General features: G+C 51.7%; 1 protein-coding gene across 6 annotated transcripts in view; it reads right to left on the bottom strand.

Annotated features, from left to right (window-relative positions):
- AP3B2 (adaptor related protein complex 3 beta 2 subunit) overlaps window positions 1-23,305 on the bottom strand; it is a 91,506-nt gene that overhangs the window by 2,053 nt on the left and 66,148 nt on the right. For all 6 annotated transcript variants that reach the window (XM_021098893.1, XM_021098892.1, XM_021098889.1 and 3 more), the window contains 20 exons: window positions 19,674-19,834; window positions 19,378-19,444; window positions 19,095-19,277; window positions 18,704-18,987; window positions 18,426-18,480; window positions 17,995-18,066; window positions 15,991-16,053; window positions 15,516-15,648; window positions 15,131-15,240; window positions 13,806-13,982; window positions 6,627-6,813; window positions 4,711-4,829; window positions 4,149-4,257; window positions 3,679-3,802; window positions 3,123-3,306; window positions 2,915-2,975; window positions 2,520-2,626; window positions 2,101-2,329; window positions 1,590-1,674; window positions 1,243-1,340 (listed from right to left, as the gene is read on the bottom strand). In XM_021098893.1, the coding sequence (XP_020954552.1) occupies window positions 1,243-1,340; window positions 1,590-1,674; window positions 2,101-2,329; window positions 2,520-2,626; window positions 2,915-2,975; window positions 3,123-3,306; window positions 3,679-3,802; window positions 4,149-4,257; window positions 4,711-4,829; window positions 6,627-6,813; window positions 13,806-13,982; window positions 15,131-15,240; window positions 15,516-15,648; window positions 15,991-16,053; window positions 17,995-18,066; window positions 18,426-18,480; window positions 18,704-18,987; window positions 19,095-19,277; window positions 19,378-19,444; window positions 19,674-19,834 (2,608 nt within the window). The remainder of the gene's footprint in view (window positions 1-1,242; window positions 1,341-1,589; window positions 1,675-2,100; window positions 2,330-2,519; window positions 2,627-2,914; window positions 2,976-3,122; window positions 3,307-3,678; window positions 3,803-4,148; window positions 4,258-4,710; window positions 4,830-6,626; window positions 6,814-13,805; window positions 13,983-15,130; window positions 15,241-15,515; window positions 15,649-15,990; window positions 16,054-17,994; window positions 18,067-18,425; window positions 18,481-18,703; window positions 18,988-19,094; window positions 19,278-19,377; window positions 19,445-19,673; window positions 19,835-23,305) is intronic.

Raw genomic sequence — 23,305 nt, 5'->3', positions numbered from 1 at the left:
GGGTTTAGCAAATTTTAGCCTGAAGGCCAAGGACAACCCACTGCCTGCATGGCTCACAATGTTTTTCTAAATATTTTTTAAGTGTGGAAGTGAAAATCAAAAGATAGATATTTCATGACACATGAAAATTATACAAAATTCAATTTTACATATCTATAAATAGAATTTTAATGGGACACAGCCATACTCATTCATTTACGTATTATCTGTGGCTGTTCTTAGGTTACAGGAGCATATTGCAGCAGAGATCACACGACCCAGAAAGCCTAAAACATTCGTTTTATGACCACCCACTGCAGAAAAAGATAACCAAGCCCTGGTCCAGGTGAACGGCACTGCCATTCTCCCCACCATCCAAGCCAGACATTCTAAAGCCATGATACGTCTCCTCTTTTCTTTCATAGGGCAAATGCCCGAGGCTTCTTTCTCTTCCACCTCAGCCTTTCATTATTTTTGCTGCGGCTCTAATCCTCGTCCTCACCACCTCTCATCAGAACTATTGCAATAGCCTTATAACTGGTCACAGAATTTAGTCCAAGGTCACAAACCAAGCAAGGGGCAGGTTCAGAACTCAAAGCCAGGACCCATGAAGCCCATCTTTTCTCCCACTTCTGATGTTCTGCCTCTTTTTCCTGCTGCAGATGATCTCAGCTCCAGTCCTAGCTGTAAATGGTACCAGATCCCTCTTTCTGGAGCAGAGGTCTCACCTTGGCCCCTTCCTCACTCAAAAAACCTCAGTCATTCCTCCACAGCTACAAAAATGAAATCAACAGTCTTTCTCTCTCTAATGATGGAAATGGACCCAATAACTTCTGTGACCCCTTTCCAGCTCTGAAATTTAAGGGCTGAAATATTTTAGCCTAGCATTTAAGGCTTCCAGAAACTAGTCCAGACATATTTTCAGCTTTGTTCTCACTATTCCCCAGTGCTAAGGACTGCTCTATTCCCCAGAGCAAACTGCTCCCCTCCACTCCTCCTGTAAAATTTCACTAACACCTACTCTTAATGTTTTTTGCAGCTGGAATTCTGGCCTAGAATTTTCTGCCTAGCTGAGTCCCAATTCTCTCCAAGGCCTCACTGAAGGGTCCTGGCCTCTCTGAAGCTTTTGCTGGAGCCACAGGCTGTGAGGCCTCCCTCTGTCTGCAGGAACTGAGGCTCCCTGAGCATGACCGTATGGAGGAGCTGAATGAGCCCCAGAGGATGTCCTGAGTGCCCTCCCTGCCCACCACATGGAGCACTCACCCTGTTCCTTCTTGAACTCGTTCTCACTCATGAACACGGGGGCCATCAGCTCCCCAACAGGTGGCTGAATGGAGACATAGAACTGTCGGGTTTGGGTGCTGGGAAGGGTGGGAGGAGACAGAGAGAGAGGGAGTGAGGCCAGCTGCTCTCTCCTCACCTCCCACGTTGTCCAGAGGCAGAGCTGGGAAGCAGCAGGAGAGGCATCAGGGCATCCCTGAGGTCCTGCAATGCCTTCCCGACCCAGCAGATCATGGGGTGTCCCCATGTGCCACACCCCCAGCTCCAATTAATTTTGACCCCACCTCTCCCCAGCCATCCTCCTACTCCCCCACGAGGGGGACACATACCACAGCTGGAAGTTGGCCGCCTGGGTTGAGTCACAGAAGTTGATGCCCATGATAGCAGTGGCAGACTCTCCAGGTGCCAGGGACTCTGCAGCCACGTGAGGCAGGGCAAGGGGGATAGGGAGATGCCATCAGCTGGTAGGCCTGGAACCCAGGCCCCCTCTCCCCTCCACTGCCAGAGCTGACCACCCCACTATGGAATCCTGGTTTTCTGGGCTCCTAGAGACTGTGCCTGGATTTTTCCTGAAGCCTAAACATGCTTCCCCCATTTAGTCCCTCACCCCATTTAGTCAGTGCTGAAACAATCCAGCCTCGAGCCCCTCATGCCCTAATGTGGACTCACTCATCTCCTAGTCTATCTTGTGCACAAGGGCATGGATTGTGTTAGATGCCACCTCCATGCCTCCAGAGCCTAGACTCTGGCCTGGCAAGAGGGGGGGCTTCAGCAGCCACCAAAAGTCCAACCCCCTCCCCCGGAACCTCCTTTGCCACCATGTCCAAGTCCCTTCCGCACCAATTTCAGGAAATTCCTGGATGCTTATGCCAGCAGGCAGTTTGGGGGTGCCCACGTGCAGGCCTTTGATGGGGGTATCAGAGCTGTTGGAGAAGTGGATGTGCACTGACACCATGTGGGGGTCCCCAGAGAAAGGCTGGCGGCTGAAGGTGTAGTCCACAGCCAGCCCCTCGCCAGCCACCCGGTGCAGCAGCTCCTGCCTCCCGACACCCGACACTGGACTCAGCAGCTAGAGGGGAGGGGGTTATGGAAAGGAACAAGAAGGAGAGACCATGACCCAGCCTTGTCCCCACCTCTGGTCCCAGCAACAGGGACTCAAAGCTATCCCCTCTGCCACCCCCTTTCCACAAATCCACACCACAGGGTGCTGCACAGAGCTGTGTCCCTGCCCCAGCTCAGTCCCTCCCCATTCCACTCACAGAGGGCGCCAGGGGTGAGTCTGTGAGTGTCAGGCCCTCCAGGTCAGCGGCCAGACTGGTGGACACAACCGCAGGGGAAGACACAGGCTGGATACTGGGAGGGGTGACTGTGGGAGTGAATGAGGAAGATTGATGGGGGGGGGCAAAGTGGAATTGGAGCAGGGAGCCCAAGCTTCGGGAACAGGCAGTTCAGCACCACGGACAGCGTGGCACATGGCAGGCGGGTGCCTACCCACTCCTGATCCCAACCCCACACCTGGGGAGGGGTCCTGCTGCCTTCAGGCCCAAAGAGGTATTCCATCTGCTCCCCCACCCCGAAACCCTGAGGAACCCAATCTAGACACCCACAGACCTTCCTAAGTCATATTCCCCAGGACTTAGACCGCCCAACTCACAGTCCTCTAGATCAAGCAGGGAGATCTCCTTGGCTGCAGGTGCACTTTTGCTACTGGAAGGCTGAAATGGGAAGAGAAAAATGGGATGTGAGTGTGGAAGAGGAGTACCTGGGCTGCTCTGAGTGGTGGAGAGATGCCTGGGCCTGGCCCAGAAGTGGGGAGGGCCCTGGTCCATGAGCCCGCCCCATTCCAGCCCCAAGGCTCTCACTGTTTTTTTCCTCCAGGAGGCAGGTTCCACCTGCTCCTCCTCAGTCTCGGATGTCATCTCAGACTCCGACGAGCTGCTGCTGGAGTCGCTGCCCTCATCTGAGGACGAGCCGCCTTCTTGTCCCTCTGGCACCTTCTTCCTCTTCTTCATCTGCCTCTTCTTACCTTCCTCCTCACTCTGGTCACTGGAGGGAGGGTGCAAGCAGGGATCAGGCTCAACCTGGGAGGCCTTTCCTCACAGAAGAACAGGGAAAGCCTTGATATTGGGGGGTGCAGGTGGGGAGCCTGGGCCAGTGGGCTCCCACCTGAGCTCCTGTGCCTGGGAGCTTTAGACTGGCCTGTGTCAGCCGGGACCCTACCTCAACTCCTTCTCCATGCTGCCCCAAGAGGCAGCAGGCCTGTCGCTGAGACTCCCCGTAGCCATCAGCTGAGCCCACCGGGTGGGGGTGTCTGCAGGCCCCAGCAGCTCATGAGGAGGCTTGGGGCTCTTTGGGGACTGGCTAAGGCTGAGTGTTAGCCTTTCTTTTCCAGAAGAAGAAGCCCTGTGGTCATCTTACCTCTCACTGCTCCTCCCTTTCTCCTCATCCTCATCCTGGTCTTCATTGTCGGACTCACTGCTGGACCCCCCAGAGCCGCTCTCACTGCTGCTCTTACTGTCCGATTCACTCTCAGACTCTGGGTCTGTGGAGGCAGGGATGGTCTCAGGTTTCCCTCCCTCATGTGCAGGGCTCCTGGGTGCCCAGCTTCAGACTGCACTTTTCCCAGCCTGCTCCTCGCCCCAGAGGCCATCCCAGATGAACAGGACATGGGGGGACCTGTATGGATAGAGACCTACCCAAGCACACACACATCTGGGCTGAGCAGTTCCTTAGGTGCATAAACACACCTTCAGGTGCACACAAGCAGGTGCACAACCCCTTGGACACGTGACCCTATAAAACAGGCGGGCGCACACACTCCAGTCAGCCAGCCACCAGGCACACACACAGGCAGGAGCACAGGGCCCCAGCTCTCCCCATCGTCTTACCACTGTCTGCGGACTCGGTGGGGCCGGACTCTCCCTCGGAGTCGGAGTAGAAGGGTTTCTCCTTCTCCTTCCTTTTCTCCCTACTGGAGCACTTGGTCCATTCAGGTACCTGGAGATGGACAGGGAGGGGGAGGAAAGCACAAGGCCCTCTTATCCTTCACCCTAGCTCTTCTCGGGACCCACGCGGTTCTGTCCCCAAGAGGAAATAATGGGGGAAGGAAAGGGACGCTGTCCACGGAGGGGAGGGTATGCTGCTCACAGAGGGGCCCTGCCAACAAGGAAGACACAGCGTGTAGGGAAGGCACAGGGATGCAGCACACGAGGCAAGGGCAGGGGGCAGCACAGGCTGGGAGAGAACACTGCACACAGAGCAGAGGGCCCACAGCACACGGGGGCAGGGGGACCTCGGTGTATTCGCCCAACAGGCCCACGTGGGTCTCAATGAGGGAGAGATCTTCTTCCTGCGTGTGGGGAGGGTGTCAGGAGGGCCATGCCCACCCTGCCAGGGCCCCCTGCTGTCTGTCCTCCCGCATGCCCCACTCAGCCCTTTGCCCCTGCTGACCTCCACATTGCGCACAGATGGGTCCGGGGCTTCCTCTGGCCAGTCTGGGAGCTCCTGGTAGCCTGTGGCCTTGGCATTGAGCAGGTGGGACAGTGAGCCCAGCTGGAAGTGGTCCCGGTCTGGGGACAGGGTGAGATCAGGGTGGTAGTGGCAGTGAGGAAATGGCCCGGGCGTTATTTCCTATCAGGATGGGGCAGCGATGCTGGTGGGAATGCCCAGCCAGACAGAAGGAGGCGGTGGACCCGTCCCCTAATGGCTCTTCGGCCCTGACTCAACCTCCAGGCCCACATGCTGGAATGACGGTTGTATGGCCCAACGCCAGCCGGGGCTGAGGGGCAGGGGAAACCGGGACTGAAGTAGAGGGCAGTGGGGAGGATGCAGGGCCCAGAGCTGCTGCTGGCCTGTCCGCCCAGGTTTGCCTGCTGGGGAGGCAGAAATGTGAATGTGGCTTCCCTTCCAGTGCAGCTGGGGCTGGGCTGCTGCAGAGCTGGGCTCAGGAAGGAGGCCTGCTTGGGGCAAAGCAACTGTGAATTCGGGGCTGGCCAGGCTGGGTCAAAGGGCGGGAGCCATGTCTGCTCAGGCCCTGGACTCCATGGGGGAGGGGTGAGCATTCCAGATGCGAGTGGGAGGGAGTCACGGCCAGAGGAGGGCAACACTGAGACCTGTAGCTGGGATGGTGCTGAGGAGGACAAAAGCACCGGCCCCTTCCTCCTGGGGGTTTTCACATCCTGCTCCACCCCAGCCTAGAATCTTCCTATACCTGAGACCCACGGCAGAGAAAACGCAGAACAAAAAGACATGCAAGAGGAGTTCTTGTCATGGTTCAGTGGTTAATGAGCCTGACTAGCATCCATGAGGATGCAGGTTCCATCCCTGGCCTCACTCAGTGGGTTAAGGATCAGGCATTGCCATGAGCTGTGGTGTAGGTTGCAGACGAGGCTCAGATCCTGCATTGCTGTGGCTGTGGTGTAGGCCAGCAGCTTTAGCTCCGATTCGACCCCTAGCCTGGGAACTTCCATATGTTGTGAGTGTGGCCATTAAAGCCAAAAGAAAAAAAAAAGACACGCAAGAGGACCAAGTTTTATGAAGGAGGCTCCCCTTCTGGTTAGGTTCCTGAGTCCACGGAGCAGAGCCGGTGGGGGATGCTTCTCTCAGAACCCTTGTTAGGGGAGAACAGCCCGAGAAAAGAGGGAAGGCTAAGGGCTTGGGGTCTGGGTTGACCTCTAGGGACAGCCCACTAAGCGCAGGCAACTGCTTTCTCAGGACTCATACAAACACAGCCCTCTTGGAGTTCCCACTGTGGCGCAGCAGAAACAAATCCGACTAGGAACCATGAGGTTGCCGGTTCGATCCCTGGCCTCATTGAGTTAAGGATCTGGCATTGCTGTGAGCTGTGGTGCAGGTCACAGACGTGGCTCGGATCCCATGTTGCTGTAGCTGTGGTATAGGCCAGGGATATAGCTCCAATTAGACCTCTAGCCTGGGAACCTCCATATGCCACAGACGTGACTCTAAAAAGCAAAACAAACAAACAAACAAAAAATCCCTCTCCTTTGTGTGGTGTTTCACTTCCTGCCTACCTGAGCCCTTAGGATGGTATACAGGGCCTGCTTGGGGAGGTGGGTGCAAAGGGAGAGGAGCCAGGAGCCCATCCTGCCTGGGAAGGCAGAGACTCAGGTGAGATGATGCTAGCAGTGCTTTTAAGGAGGTCAAAGAGCAAGCCCTGGGTGCTGCAGGATGGCCAAAGGGGCAGGCCAGCCGGCAGGACTAGCATTTTTCCAGAAGTCCTGGCCACCGGAGCCTGATGCCTGGCTAAGACTGAGACCTCAAGGGGAAGGGCTGGGTCTGGGGTGCCAGCCAATTCACCGTCCCCACCCCCAACCCCCGGGAAGGTTCCCCTTGATTTCAGCTCCCACCTTTGAAGGATGACTCCAAGACTGGGGCTGGTTTGGGCGCCAGGAAAAGCTTCTTGGCATGGCGGCTGAGGGCCCCGCCCTGCTCCGAAGGGACAATGAGCTGCCGGGTGAAGCGCGCTCGGTCTCGGATGTCGTAGTTCTGATCATACTTGGCCAGACTCAGCACATACTGGGTCAGCAGCTTGGTCTGGGGGACAAGAGGTGGGTCAACAGCCATCACAGAGGGCGGGGACGCAGAAGGTCTCTGAACCAGATTCTTGGTTTTTTGTGGGGTTTTTTTTTTTGTCTTTTGTCTTTTTAGGGCAGCATATGGAGGTTCCCAGGCTAGAGGTTGAATGGGAGCTGTAGCCGCTGGCCTACACCACATCCATAGCACCTCCAGATCCAAGCCGTGTCTGCGACCTACACCACAGGTCAGAACAGTCCCAGATCCCTAACCCATTGAGCAAGGCCAGGGATCGAACCCACAATCTCATGTGAACCAGATTCTTTAAGCCAACAGCTCCAAGCAGTGCTGTCCCCACCCCTCTTTTGCTCCCACCCTGCCCCCATGCCAGACCCTGAGTTTTCCTTACCTCTTCAGCCCTGAACCCTGACCCCCACTTTGAAAACTGTCTTGGGCCAGCAAAAGACATTGCCCTTCTGCAACCCTCCCTTTTGGCCCTAGATACCATTCTTCTCAGGTTTGTGGTCCCTGCTGCCCCAGGCCCACTCCTACCCAGTCCGGTCCAGGCTGGCCCAACCTCTCTATGCTTGGGTGCCACAGAGAGGAAAGTCTGCATTATTCTGCAAGACCTCAGTTTCCAGGCTCTAGCTTCCTCTGTCTGGTTCAGGGGAAACTAGACAACAAAAAGAGAAAGTAGGAACACATAGGAATCCCCTTGGCGGGGGCTGCCCTCATACCCCACTGAGCCACATAGTAGATTCAGAGCAGCCCAGGGATCTCAGAGGCCATAATCCCCCCCTAGAAGGTTCTTTGTGTGTGTGTGTGTGTGTGTGTGTGTGTGTGTGTGTGTGTCTTTTTAGGGCTGCACCCACAGCATATGGAGGTTCCCAGGCTAGGGGTCTAATTGGAGCCACAGCTGCCGGCCTAAACCACAGCCACAGCAACACCAGATCAGAGCCGAGTCTGCAAACTACACCACAGCTCACGGCAATGCTGGATCCTTAACCCACTGAGGGAGGCCAGGGATCAGACCCGCAACCTCATGGTTCCCAATCGGATTTGTTTTCACTGCGCCATAACGGAAACTCCCCCTAGAAAGTTCTAATGAGATCAGAACAAACTGCAGCTGCCTATGGGTTTGCTAAAGTCACATGGGATTCACAGTCTGCAGTCAAGGCAGCCATATCCCAGACCCCAAATCTCAATTTCTGCCCTGATCCTGACCTAGTCTAACTTGTCTTTACAAAATGACGGTGGTAGCCATCATTTATGGAGTGCCCTCTAGTGCTAAGGACCCTGCTCCGTCCTTCACAATCTAATGCAATCTCCACAACCCTTCTAGGAGGTGGGGGCTACTGCCCCCATTTACAGAGGAGAAGCAGAGTCATGTGACTTTTCCCAGGTTAAGGTGCTAGTCAGGGCTGCACCCAGGCCGGGACCCACCAAAGCTGGCACTCTACCTGCTTTCCCCCACTGCCTACATCCGTGGCTGCCCCCATCCAGGTCTCCATCCCTTTTGACCTAGACAATCAAAAACCACAAAGTAGCATTGCTGTCTGTGGCTGTGGTGTAGGCAAGTGGCTATGACTCCAAGTCAACCCCTAGCCTGGGAACCTCCATATGCTGTGAGTGTGGCCCTAAAAAAAAAAGACAAAAACAAAAACAAACAAACAAAAAAATTCACAAAGTATATCCATCCTGTGTCACCACAGCCAGAGTACCTGGGGAAATTTTTTTCTTTTCTTCTGTCTTTTTAGGGCCGCACCCTGGCACATGGAAGTTCCCAGGCTCAGGGTCAGAGTTGTAGCTGCTGGCCTGTGCCACAGCCCCAGCAATGTGCAACCTATACCACAGCTCACGGCAACGCTGGATCCTTAACTCGCTGAGCAAGGCCAGGGATTGAACCTGCGTCCTCATGGATACTAGTCAGCTTTGTTACCACTGAGCCATGATGGGAACTCCTGGGGAGATTCTGAGGGGTTGGGACCAGCAAACTGACTCTGAGGCCTTCCTGAGGTTTCTGGTTATTTGGTGTTAGATCAAGCCTTGGACATGGCTGATCCAGGTAACCTGGCAGGGGCATCGGGAAGATGTCCATGAGGAACAGAGCCCCAAGACGTTGGCCCAGAGTCAGAGCTACTGCTGTGGCAAAACTCTTGTGAGCTACCATGACTCCACTCCTTCCTACACCATGGCCCATGCAGACTTGGGTGGCCTCACATTCAGCTCAGTCCCTTCCTCTGTTGTGGCCCCTGCAACCCTGTTTTCATCTCAGATAAGTACTCCAAACCCTATACTCCCTAGAATGCCACCATCAAAATGGACTTCATCACAGACCTGCCTCTCCTTAGCCAGACCCCATCTCACCAGCCAAGGCTGGCAGATGCCCTTAACAACATATTTCATTATCAAGAGGCTGCTGATCTCCTTCCACAGACTTCCCAGCGGGCTGATCAGATCCTCTCTCCCCTCAAGTCCTTGACTAGTTCTGGAACGAAGTGTTCAGGATTTTGATCCATCCACAGTCTTTTTTCTTTTTGTCTTTTTAGGGCTGCACCTGCAGCATATGGAGGTTCCCAGGCTTGGGGTTGAACCGGAGCTGTAGCTGCTGGCCTATGCCGCAGCCACAGCAATGTCAGATCCGAGCCACGTCTGTGACCTACACCACAGCTCATGGCAATGCCACTTCCTTAACCCACAGAGTGAGGCCAAGGATCGAACCTGCATCCTCTTGGATGCTAGTCAGATTCGTTTCCTCTGAGTCATGATGGGAACTCTTGTCCACAATCTTAACTGCATGTCGACAACCTACATGAGAAGGGACTGCTCCACCCACCTCAACACTGCAGGATTTGCCTATAACAGGCAAACATCACCCTGCATCCATTATGGCATCCAGTCTGCAGCATCAAGACCCTCAACTCACCTAGCCAGTGTGTGTACAAGAATTATAGGCTGCTCAAGAGGACTGAGAAGAGGCTTCACTGCACTAAGAACAGAATAAAGCTCCCACTGAGCAGTGGGCTCCAGGTGCCAGGGAGAATTTTAAGTGGGGAACATTCATTGATGCCTTTTTAAGAACCTATGCCAGTGTAACTGCTACCTGGCAAATGCCTGTTAAATCATGCTGGGGAAAACAGCTCTTCAAAAAAAAGAATTAAAATACATTCTCACCTCACACACTACATTAAAATAAGCTCTAGATGGAGATGTGGCAGATGGACGCCAAAGTCCTCCCCCACAATCCCTGCCTCCGGATGCTCAGGCCTTGATCTCCACCCCCTTGATTGTGGGCAAGACCTGCGATGTGCTTCTGACTGATAGAACGTGGCAAAAGTGACTGGGGGCAAGAGGCAAGCCCATAATTACATTTCATTATACAAGACTCCAGCCTTGCTGGCAGACTGGCTCTAGCGACTTGTTTCCCTTGTGGCGCTGAAGAAATAAGCAGCGATGGAGGAGCCACATGGCGGGGAGCTGAGGGTGGTCTCCAGCTGACAACCAGCAAGAAGCCAGGGCCTTGTCCTACCACCAACCCTGTGATCAGAGCCTCCAGATGAGAGCCCAGACTGGACCGGCACCTCAGCTGAAGCCTCGCATACGAACCATAGAAAAAGGAAATAAACATGTTGTTTTGAGCTATAACTTTATGGCACTTTATTACACAGCAGCAGAAAACTAATACTGTGGATTTGAAAATACGAAAATAGGAGTTCCCGTCGTGGCACAGCAGAAATGAATCTGGCTAGGAACCATGAGCTTTCGGGCTCAATCCCTGGCCTCCCTCAGTGGGTTAAGGATCCGGCGTTGCTGTGAGCTGCAGTGTAGGTCACAGATGTGGCTCAGATCTGGTGTAGGCTTGCAGCTACAGCTCCGATTAGACCCCTAGCCGGGGAAACTCCATATGCCATGGGTGCGGCCTTAAAAAGACAAAAGACGGGAAAAAAAAAATGGAAAAAAATCTGGAGGAAATTATACATGAAAAATTTAATTGATCTGTGAATGTGGAAACAATTTGATAAATATAAGGCATTGGGAGGAAACAGAAATGAAAAGATTAAGGTATTAAAAAAGACATAAATTTATCAATTCTGGATGACTATACATAGGCACCAACCTTTTTAAAAAGCTACAGAGATATAAAATTAATGGTGATCTTTTCTAAGTGGTAGACCTATGGGTAATTTAAACTTTTTTGTTTTTTGGTCATGTCCATGATATGCGGAAGTTCCTGGGCCAGGGATTGAACTCACGTCACCACCACAGCAGTGACAATGCTGTATCCTTGACCCACTGAGCCACCAAGGAGCTCCTAATTTAAACTTTTAATTAATATTTTTCTGAATTTTCCAAATGTTTTATGATGAGCATGCATTTCTTTTATGATATTTAAAAAGTTATTAACTTTTTAAAAATACTGCAGAGCCTAGCAGAATCTTCCATCCACTGTAGAGGCCAGATTCTCCCTCCCATATCTCACCATGGCTAAACAGATTCTCCCTCCATATCTCACCAGGCATACGAAAGCAAACTCACCTCCAAAAGCATTCCAGGCAGTTGCCCCAAGTGACTATAACAGCTACTGCCACTATCACTGCCACCCCAAGCCCTGTCAGTGTGTCTTCTGTTAGAGGCCTTGTGGCTTCTGACCTAGAACCTGATTATCTGTTAAACAACAGAGGAGCACAGCTCATTGGTCATCTCCTTGGCCTCAGCCTGGGCCAGAATCTGAGAGGCAATGGGGATCAGCAAGTGGGTGGGTGGGTGGGGGATGGCTGAGTTGTTGTGGCCCTGTGGCAGGTCCAGAATGTCACCCATGGTACCGGGATGGGGAAAATTTCACTGGTGTTTTACACAGAGGGCCAAGGGCACATCCAAACCAACTCCCTCCTAGTAGGTCAAGAATTCCCCTTCCTCCACCACTCCCAGAACGGGCTGGGAAGAAAGAAAGAGAAAGATGGGGAGGGTGGGAGGGAGGAGGAAAGCTCTTTATTGAGTCAAAGAACTATTCTAAGGGGCCTGTGCCTGGAAGGACTGGCCTTCAGGTGAAGGGCATCTGAAGGTCAGTGACCACTTGCCTGAACGGATGATTCTGGGTGACCTGATGGGGGCTGAGACCTTGTGTCCCCTATGAGAGGGATTGAGCCATCTATACCTACAGCTCTCTGTGCCATCCTGACCACAGCTCTCATTGCTTGGCAGTTTGTGCTGTCTCCGCTACTTGACTATGAGCGTTTGGAGGCCAGGAAACATGTTTTGCTCATTGTCATTACCTCAGGACTCAGCTCAGTGCCGGGCATAATAGGCACTCAGGAAATGGACGTTAAATAAATTAATGAATAAATGAATATGTAGCTAGCAGTGACAACTTGGGGGAATGCCATGTGGCCGCCCCCAGGCTTAGGAAAACATGCTGACATCACCATTCTGGGGCTCAGGACGCTGGCTCAGTCCTGAGCCTGTCAGACGCCCCCCCACTTGGGTGGCGACCCACTCAGGCCGCTTCAGACATTCTTCCCACTTGAATAAAGGAGGCACACAAATATTTGCTTTATGATGAAGGCTTCCCCATGATGTTCCTTCTAATAACCCCCTCTGTCTCCAATCTGCTTCCCCCACAATAAAGACACCGCCGACCCAGCCCCTCATTGCTTCCACACAACTGCCATCCCTTCCAATGCCTGATAAGAGTCCCAGCACGTGATGGCCCTGCCTCCCTAGTTTCAGTCCTCTGGGGCCCATTTAGCCACCATGGATCAAAGAAGCCGCTGAAGACGCACAAGTGCCACCATTCAAAGACTCCATGGGATGGCAAAGAGGCCACCTTCAGGCCAGCAGGGACATCACAGTCTCCAGGGGATGGCCCGGATGCTTTGCTCCAAGGGTTGGCAAACTCTTTCTATAAAGGGCCCAAGTAACTATTCTAGGCTTTGCAGGCCATGTGGACTCTGTTGCAACTACAACATCCACTGACAATAAACAAATGAATGAATGTGGCTGTGTCCCAATAAAATTTTATTTACCAAAACAGGCAGCAGGCCAGATTTGGCCCATGGCTGGCAGTTTACCAACCCCTTTCCTTCCTTCCATCCTCCCCTTTTTTCTTGCTTGCTTGCTTTTTAGGGATGCATCCATGACATATGGAGGTTCCCAGGCTAGGGGTTGAATCAAAGCTGCAGCTGCCGGCCTACATCACAGCCACAGCAATGTGGGATCCAAGCCGCCTCTGCAACCTACACCACAGCTCACAGCAATGCCAGATCCTTAACCCACTGAGCGAGGCCAGGGATTGATCCCACGTCCTCATGGATACTAGTCGGGTTTGTTGTTGCTGAGCCACAATGGGAACTCCCGACACATGGCTGGTAGTCTACCAACACTTTTCTTGCTTAACTGAATGGGGCAGTGAGTGTGGGAACTGTCATGGTGCTTAGAGTTCCCAGTACCTTTAAAGCTCTGCACATACGCTTTATTCCTTTCAGAATCTCTTGAGACCACCCCAGAGGATTCAGGACACTCAAGAGGCTTTTCATATCCTGACATTCCAGTTTGGCTGAGCCACGTCCTTGGCTACAGAGCCTCTCATAACCTTTCACCTTGGCAGTGACAATGGCTGACAATATTACCCAAGCCTCAGCAGAGATTTGCCTTCTTATCTCTGGCACAGACTGGCATCACCAACCTTTGGGAGGAAGTACAGACCACATCTCCTGGGACACATATTCTCCCATAAGTGCCTGTCACTGCTGGCCCCTCCCCTGGACTCCAGTGCTCCAAAGACAGCAGGTAGGGCAGATTAGAAGTCAGAGCCCCATAGGAGAGCTTCTTCATCAATGGCCACCATCCCTATGACAGGACCTTGAGTCTCCAGAGTAGCTGCGGACACTGGGGGAACACGGGTTACCTGCACAGACCAGCCACCTACCCTGAATTCTCTTTCAGCAAGAAGAGCTGGAGTTCGCGCCTACCTGGTGAGAGCCCACAAAGGACTGCCTGCATCTCTCAATTGGTACCTGCTTAGAGTTGGTCAGATAGAGCTTGGCTGCCAGGTTGATGACTTGCAGCTTAACAATGTCCTCCTCTGCTGTGAAGGACTTGGCCATTTTTCTCAGGACATCAGGTGCAATCCTGGGGACGTGCTCACAGTACTCGCCAATGAGCCACAGGATGCTGGCTCGGGCCATGGGTACCTGTGGGTGTGGGAGAGGGGACAGGACTGGGGTTAACTTGAGAAGCGGGGTGAGCACATGGCCTGCCAGGGAACTGGCACTCCTCCCATCTCTGCGGGCCTGATGTATCATGAGATTCTCTGGCAACGGGAGTGGGAGGTATTGGGAGAGAGATTAAAAGGTGGGCATTTCCTGAGCAGCATTTCCCCTCTTCCTTAGGATTTCATGAGCACGGGCAGGGCCATTAAGCCCCAAATTCAGTCGCAGTTTGGAATAAAAGACTGATTTTCTGGATCCATCGTACCCTCGATGCTTTACCGCCATGTTATTCTTCCTGAGTCTTCAGAAATGCCTTGTTTGAATGTTTCAACTTGGCAGCACAACACAACTTGGCAGTCCGACACAAAAACACAGGATTTGTCGATCAGCTACCTTGGGCCAGAGAAAATTTGAGTGGCGGTACAGGCTGCAGAGCTCAGCAAGGGACCCCACAGGGAAGGTGAATCAGGGTTACGTGTCTCCTCTTTTCTCCCCTTCCACCAGGAGACCTTTCAGAGCCCGTATGGAAGGTTTGGAAGTTGATTTTTATTAATGCTAGTGATTTCTTACATTTTTTTTTCATTGAAGTATAGTTGATTTACAATGTTGTGTGAATTTCTGCTGTACAGCAAAGTGACTCAGTGACACATATATTCTTTTTCATATTCTTTCCCATTATGGTTTTGTTTTGTTTTTCTTTTTGTTTTGTTTTATTCTGTTTTGTTTTTTTAGGGCCACACCCACAGCACATGGATGTTCCCAGGCTAGGGGTAGAATCGGAACTGCTGCTACTGGCCTACACCAGAGCCACAGCGACTCGGGATCTGAACCACGTCTGTGACCTACACCACAGCTCACCGCAATGCCAGATCCTTAATTCACCAAGTGAGGCCAGGGATCAGACCTTGTCTTCATCAAAACCTTGTCGGGTTTGTTACCACTGAGCCAGGATGGGAATTCCTCCATTACAGTTTATCACGGGATATTGAGTAGTTACAGTCCCCTGTGTCATACAGTGGGACCTTGTTGTTTATCCATTCTGTACATAAGGCTAGTGTTTAGTTAGAGAGTCTTAAAACCCTGGGGGGTAGCAGGGAAGACCTTGGGGTGGGGCAGGGCTACTTCCTCACCTGGATGTTGTCTGTGAGTTTTGCCAAGTGTTTGATGATCTCTCCGTGTTGTGCCGGCTGCATCTGCAGCAGCTTCTTAATGACGACCACTGACTCTGCGACCACAAGCTCTGTGGAATGGGAAAAGAGCCCAGGACGGTTAGATAATCACGGATACTGCACAGACATACCTGCAATGCCTTCAGACCCTTGGCACTCTTCCTCAAGCTCCTGTACATCTCCGGTGGCCTTCGGTAATGTAGATGCATGGGGACACTAATTGAGACAGATGAACACACATCGTGTCTGGACAGACAGGTAGATACCCACTGGCCATCAGAGTCAGACATGCAGGCGGATACCCACTAGACATCAACATTGGACATTCAAGCAGACAAACACTGACCATCACGGTTGGACAGCAGCTGCACTAGGCCGTTGAGGCAGGTGTCACGGACCCGGCCTATGTTCGTTGCACAGCGCCCAATGGCCTGGATTGTGGCCGCCACAAAGTCCTTGTCCATGCTGCGAATGTAGGTCTGTGGGACACCACAACAGAGTGAGCCCCCTGCAGGTGGTGTCCCCTCAGGCTTGACTCAGACATGACTCTGCAAACTTGAGGGTGACCTTTGGAAAGCTGTTACCCTGCATGCAAAGACTCATCATGCCAGAGATAAAACTCTGGGAAAGGGAGGGACGCCCTCACCCATCCCCAAGCCAAAGCCAGCAGAAGGCACTGGGAGGGACCCAAAATAACAGCTTCTCCACTTTGGGCTCATAAGAGAAGGTTTGACCCATCAGGACAGTTCTCACTGAGCGCAAGGAGCTATAGGGCAACTCTGGTGGGCCCCTCTGGCCATCAGCCGGCCCCTGGCCTGTACCTGGAATTCCCGTAGGACAGTGGGGATGTTGGTCTCATTGGCCAGGTTAGTCAACACTTCCAGCTGCATGGAGGCAGAAAGTGGGCAGAGTGGTCAGTGGGCTTTTTGTGCTCTCATAACCCTTCATTCCAAACACACACACACACTTCACTGACCAGAAAACAATGCTCAGATAGGACAGTCCTGCATCATCCTTAGACTGATGATGAGGGAACTGACAGATCCCAAAGCTTGTCCAAAATGCAGGAGGACCAGTTTGCTTCTTATATACATATATATTTTTTGTCTTCTGTCTTTTGTCTTTTCAGGGCTGCACCCACAGCATATGGAGGTTCCCAGGCTAGGGGTCTAATTGGAGCTATAGCTGCCAGCCTACGCCACAGCCACAGCAACACCAGATCTGAGCTGCATCTGCGACCTACACCACAGCTCACAGTGATGCCAGATTCTTAACCCACTGAGCGAGGCCAGGAATCAAACCCACAAGTCCATGGTTCCTAGTTGGATTCACTTCTACTGCACCACGACAGGAACTCCCAGTTTGCTTCTTAAATGGACCCCCTGACAGAGTATGCTTACAGTGGGAGCATGTCACCTCTCCCCTTCTAGCAAAAGTTAACATCTCCTATTGCTTCTAAAATAAAGACAAACATCCATCCCACGGTCTATAAGTTTCCAAATGGCCTCACTGCTGCCACCTCTGACCTCTCATGCTTCTCCTCCTGACCTTCTGTGCCCAGCCACACCGGCCTTTAGCCGGACTGCTCCCGCCTCATGGCCTTTGTACCTGCTGTTTCCTCTGTGTGGACACCTCTTCCTATTCTTGTCCCTGCCTTGACCTAGAGAGTTCATGTTCATTTCTCAGGCCTCAGCGCAAGCCTCGCCTCCTGTAGGAAAACTTCCCTGACTTGAGACTAGGTCAGGTCCTCCGATTTATGCTCGTACAGCTCTCTGTACTTGTCTTTCACATTCTGTTTCACAAATGGATTTTTACCTGTGCTCTGTGATCAGCCCTCACTGCCTCCTCCAAACCCCAGCTAGACTGTAAGTGCCACAAGGGCAGGGTGCCTGATTGGTTTGCAGTCCTAGATCTAGCTGGGGATATGCAGGAGATGTTCAGAAGGCTTAGGAGGATTAACTGTTGCTGAAGGAAGTCACTCAATAATGAGGCAGAGAAGGGATGGAAAATGGATACGAGCTCCTGCCACCTTGCCTGTGGATGTGTGTCTGCGCTACAGCCTGGAGGTAGGTGTGTGGGGCCATAACACTGTGGAAAGAAGACAGAGTCTGCAGCGGGGAAAGTGTGAATTTGGAGTCTACATACCTGACCGTGAGTAGTTACCTTACCTCCCTGAGTCTACATTTTTATGAAGTGGAGATAATGTACACTTCCTGAAGTGATTATGAAAATTAAATGACTTCGGAGTTCCCTTTGTGGCTCAACGGTTAACGAACCCGACTAGGATCCATGAGGATGTGGGTTTGATCCTTGGCCTCTCTTAGTGCGTTAAGGATCCAGCCTTGCTGTGAGCTGTGGTGTAGGTCACAGAAGTGGCTTGGATCCTGCATTGCTGTGGCTGTGGCATAGGCTGGTAGCTGTAGCTCCAATGTGACCCCCTAGCCTGGGAACCTCCATATGCCACAAGTGTGGCCCTAAAGAGCAAAATTTAAATTACTTTAGTCACCATGCTGTATAGTAAAAAATTGACAGAACACTGTAAACCAGCTATAATGGGAAAAAAATCATTATATAAAAATAAATAAATTACTTTGTATGTGACAAGTGGCAGGTGTCTGACAGGTTCTGGACAAAAGACAACTCCTTTCACCCTGTCCCCCCACCCCTCCCATTAGCCTGGCTTCCTGAGCAAACACTTCCGGCTGGAGCAGCAGTGAGCTCAGCCCTAGAAATAGGCGCCAAGGTGGCCACTGTGGGTATATGAGTGGGTGCTGGGGGTGAGGGTAGGGGCAGAAAGGCCACAGGCACTTCTGTCCATCACTCACCTTCAAGATCTTGATCTGGGTGGGGTCAGTGGACCTGATGTAGAAGCTCTTCAGGTACGGCTCAAACATACCCTGGCACAAGAGAGGCAGCCCCATAGAACTCCACCACAGCCTGAGACCCGCTTCTCCCTCAGGGCATCCCACCACCTCCTGACCCAGGGCTCAGTGACCTTCCCGCCCCTCGCTCTCCTCCTCTCTTCAGTTCTTCCCCCTCCCCCTCCTCACATCTGACTGCGTCTTGCTTCATCAGGTTTTCCTTCCTCCGTGGCCCTAGGGACCCAGGCTCTGCTTCTCCATCTGCATGTAGAGTCTCCCCTGCTATGCTCTGCACAGCCAAGGTTTTCCCCCCATCCTGTCCTTCCCCAGTGCCCCCCAGCCCCGCAGGGCACCCCCACCTTGACTTCCAGGACAGGCCTTGGTCACTGACTCACCCGACGCTTGATGGACATGGTCGCCACATTCTGGAGCACCACGTACTGCACTTCGCTGTGGAGAGGAAGGTCAGAGGTCCCTAGGCCCCTCGGACGGGTCAAGGGGCGGCAGGTGGGGAGAAGGGAAGGGGGCCAAATAGGAGGGAAGAGAGGACCGGCGCGGGGAGGGCACCAGCTGGAGGAGGCAAGACCAGGGTGAGTGCTGGGCGCTAGTGGACTCGAGTGGGGGCCTGTGTTGAGCTCAGGGTGGGGAAGAAGCGGGCGGGGCGGGTGCGCACCTGTGGCTGCGCAGCAGGCGCACGAGGGCCTTGGCAATGACGCCCACCTCCGCCTTGGGCGCCAGGTGGAAGTAGAGCTGCGCCACCGCCATGACCACGGCTGCGCTGCGGCTCTGCAGGAGCGGCTTCGTGTTGCGCAGCAGCAGCCGGTGGTCCGGGTCCATGACATAGGGCTTGCGGGCGGGCAGCGTCGTGGCAGCCGCCTCCTCCGACCCCGGGCCCTTAGCCTCGTCCTCCTCGGAGCCGTAGAAGGCTTTCTCAGGATTCTCCTCCAGCAGAGATTCCTGGAGGCAGGGACAGGTGGGGCAGTGGGCATCTCCTCCCGGAGACCTTCCGAACCACTCCACCTGGGTGAGGGTGTGGGTCCTGCCTGGGGGTCTGGGCCACTCACGTTCTGGGTGGGGCTCAGGAACTGCGTGCGGGCGTAGCGGGTGAGCATGCTGATGATGACCACCTGGCCCCACTCCTCCACGTCGATGAGCAGGTTACAGAGCTTCCGGTAGTTCTTGTGGATCAGATCGATGCGCTCTGGGCACACCTCCTCAAAGGCCATCACCACGCTGCCCGCCACCAGCTGGGGAAGCGACAGAGGCAAGGGCGCATGAACAGGAAGGACAGAAGGGCCTCTGCCTGACACCCTTCCACCACCCATCCCTGTGTGGCCCTATACGAACCGTAGTCTTGTCAGCCAGAAGCTTCTCAATGACTTCAATCAGCTGGTCCTTCTGGTCAGAATCCAAGCTGAGAGAGAACGTATTGAGAGGTGCCCTCATCTCCAGCTTTCCCAGTACCTGTCCTCATCCCAACCCTATTCATAAAAAGGTGGGAACCACTGCTGCCAATGTCCTCCATCTCCATCAGTTCCCCAAACTTCCTTAAACCATCTGAAGAGTTTAAGGAAAAAAAAAAAAAAAAGGCAGCCTGAAAGATTTGGGAGAGGCCAGGGGTGGGCTGGGGCCTTGGCGTATACCTGTAGAGCTTAGGGATGGCATGGGCCGCCGTTTTCCGCACATAGGGTGACATATCCGAGGCAGCTTCCTTGATGGCCAGCATCATGATGGGTACTATGATGGGCACACGGATGCTAGAGAGGACACGAAGGGCACTGGCACGGATGAGCTGGTTGGGGTCCTAAGGGCAGAGATGGAGGCAGAGCCATGAGAGGGCAGCAGGTGGCCTGATGGGAGAGGCCACACATATGGAACTCACTGTCTCTGGTTAGCACCAGCTCTGCCTTCCCTGCCTCCCATCCTGAGCCTGGATGATAGGCTACTTCTGGGCACCTGGGGGGCGCTGCCTGAAGGCTCTGGCTCTTGGCCCCAAGCAGAAATCTGACACCTGAACAGATGTGGCATTGGGCTGCTTCACTTTCAGGAAGAGTGACAAATTTTCAGAAGTTCCTGGGAACACCTCCTATTCCTTAGGGGTAGGGGGTGAAGAGGAAGGTACCTCTGTGCTGGAAGGGACTGCCAGCAAAGGCAAACTGGTCTTTTTTTCAAAGAATTTATTCTTACATTCCTCTCTTCCTACTTCTCAAAAGCTGCTTCTCTCCTCCCTCTCCACAAGAAAAGAACATTTTAAAGAGAATAGGTGTGTGGAGTTCCCATCGTGGCGCAGTGGTTAACGAATCCGACTAGGAAACATGAGGTTGCAGGTTCGATCTCTGGCTTTGCTCAGTGGGTTAAGGATCCGTTGTTGCTGTGAGCTGTGGTGTAGGTCGCAGACGCGGCTCGGATCCTGTGTTGCTGTGCCTCTGGCGTGGGCCAGCGGCCACAGCTCCAATTCAACCCCTAGCCTGGGAACCTCCGTATGCCATGGGAGCGGCCCTAGAAAAGACAAAAAAAGAAAGGAAAAAAAGACAGTAAGTATGTGAGCCCCTCCTATTTGCTCTTATTGCATCCTACAGACACCTGAGAAGAGCCTTAGACACAGGTAGTGTAATCATGGGATTACAGTAGCAGCAGCTGCAGCCATAAATGACTGTCTTGGAAAATGGTGAACAATGGGAGAGGTGCTGGAACACAAAGGGAAGATGCTACCTTGACTTTCTAAAATGGACAAAGAAGATTCATAGAATTACAGGTGAAAATGATGGTAATCCCTTTTAAAATTCCAGAATTGGCTTTTAAATAGATAGTTTTGAAGAACTTATTTAAAAAGCAGGAGTCTATATTCGAGTCAGATGATATCACATTCACTGCTAAAACCAAGTTCCTTTTTTATTTTTATTTTCTTCTGTCTTTTTAGGGCCCCACCCATGGCATATGGAGGTTCCCAGGCTAGGGGTCGAATTGGAGCTGCAGCTGCTGGTATATGCGACAGCCACAGCAACGCCAAATCCAAGCTGAGTCTGTGACCTACACCACAGCCCACTGAGTGAGGCCAGGGATCGAGCCTGCATTCTCATGGATGCTAGCCGGATTTGTTTCTGCTGAGCCACGATGGGAACTCCATAGATTGCTATTTCTGATGTAGGCTTTTGTTTCATTTAGTATGTAAGCATTTTAAGAGAATTCATGTCTATTTTTTATCTCTGATAACCATAGCCCTTTATACATAAAAGGTGTTAAATTTTTTTGCTGTTAAGATCCTTCCTAACAGTAAGAGAAAATACCAGCTGACTGCATAGTTAGGTGGACCCATAATTTGGTTAAATGTGGTGCTTGAGGAAGATTTACTAACAGATCACTGTCTGCCTGAAAATGGGACTCAAGTCCATTGCCCTGGTCTGAATAGTCTATCAACATCTTGGAGGAAGACACAAGATCAGGAGGACAAAACTGAGATTCAGAATCACCCTGGCTTGGAACCTATGCTAAACCTATATCAGCAAATATAGTAAGGGAAGTTCCTGTTGTGGCTCAGCGGTAACAAACCCAACTAGTATCTATGAAGATGCAGGTTCGATCCCTAGCCTGGCTCAGTGGGTTAAGGATCTGGTATTGCTGTGAGCTGTGGTGTAGGTCACAGATACGGCTCAGATCTCACATTGTTGTGGCTGTGGTGTAGGCCGGCAGTTGCAGCTCCAATTTGACCCCTAGCCCGGGAACCTCCATATGCCACAGGTGCAGCTCTACAAAGACAAAGAAAAAGAAAGAAAGAAAGAAAGAAAGAGAGAGAAAGAAAAAGAAAGAAAGAAAGAAAGAAAGAAAGAAAGAAAGAAAGAAAGAAAGAAAGAAAGGAAGAAAGAAAGGAAAAAAAGAAAGAAAGGAAGGAAAAAAAGAAAGAAAGGAAGGAAAGAAACATAGTAGGGATTCACAGGGGATTCAAGGGACCAATTGCATTAAGACAGGGTATGGAGAGGCCTAGATTCTGCTTGCCAACTGGAGGTTTGTCTGAATTGAGGCATCAACATCAGCAGGCTGCAGAGCAACACAGCCTCAGCCTGGGCTGACAGAAAAGGCTGGTTCAAAAAGGACATCCTCCCAAAGAATAACAATAACAAAAAGAGAATGAGTTTTAGAGGAACGCATAACACACTGTTTACAAAACAATATCATACCTTATTTAGGAAACAAATAAATAGTAAGAGAATAAATACATGCATATGAATAACAGGGGAAGATGCATGGAGGCTTTGGCTGATAAACCTTTCATTTCTCATGCTGGGTATATAGTCATTTTATTATCTTTATATCTTTTGTGAACCTGAGATAAATTTTTTAATATTATGGCAATAGAAGTTTCAATACAATATAATGTGTTTTTTTGTTAATTTTTTTTTTTTGTCTTTTTAGGGCCACATGTGAAAGTGGCATGTGAAAGTTTGTAGGCTAGGGATCAAATTGGAGCTGCAGCTGAGGCCTACGCCACAGCCACAGCCACAGCAACGCCACTGAGCCACATCTGTGACCTACACCACAGCTCGTAGCAATGCCAGATCCTTAACCCACTGAGCAAGGCCAGAAATTGAACCTGCATCCTCATGGATACTAGTTGGGTTGGTTACTACTGAGCCACAACGGGAACTCCAACACAATATAATGTTTTTTTCTAAAAAAAAGCTATAATCACTTCATACCTTTCAAAATGGCTATCATCAAAAAGGCAACAAAAGACAAATGTTGGCGAGGATGTAGCGAAAAGGGAACCCTCCTACACTGTTGGTGGGAATTTAAATCGGTATAGCCATTGTGGAAAACAGTATGGCGGTTACTCAAAAAACTAAAAACAGGAAGTTCCCTTGTGGTGCAGTGGGTTGAGGGCCCAGCATTGCTGCAGCTGTAGCACAAGAGGGTTTGATCCCTGCCCTAGGCAACTTCCATATGACGCAGGCGCAGGCCAAAAAACTCCCCAAAACAGAACGTTCGAATGATCCAGCAATTCCACTTCTGGGTATATATCCAGAAAAATGAAAATACTTATTTGAAAAGAGACATGTACCCCAATGTTCATAGCATTTTTTACAATATCCAAGATAGGGAAGCAACATAGGTGTCTAACAACAGATGAATGGATAAATAAGATGAGACATATATATAAAAGAATGAAATTCTGCTATTTGCGACAACGTGGATGAGCCTGGAAGGTATTATCCTCAGTGAAATAAGTTAGACAGAGAAAGATAAATACTGTGTGTTTTCCTTTATATGTGGAATCTAA

This window comes from Sus scrofa, chromosome 7, assembly GCF_000003025.6.
Source record: "Sus scrofa isolate TJ Tabasco breed Duroc chromosome 7, Sscrofa11.1, whole genome shotgun sequence".
Lineage (NCBI taxonomy): Eukaryota > Metazoa > Chordata > Mammalia > Artiodactyla > Suidae > Sus > Sus scrofa.
The sequence above is the reverse complement of the archived record's forward strand: the minus strand, read 5'-3'. Positions and strand labels throughout refer to the sequence as shown.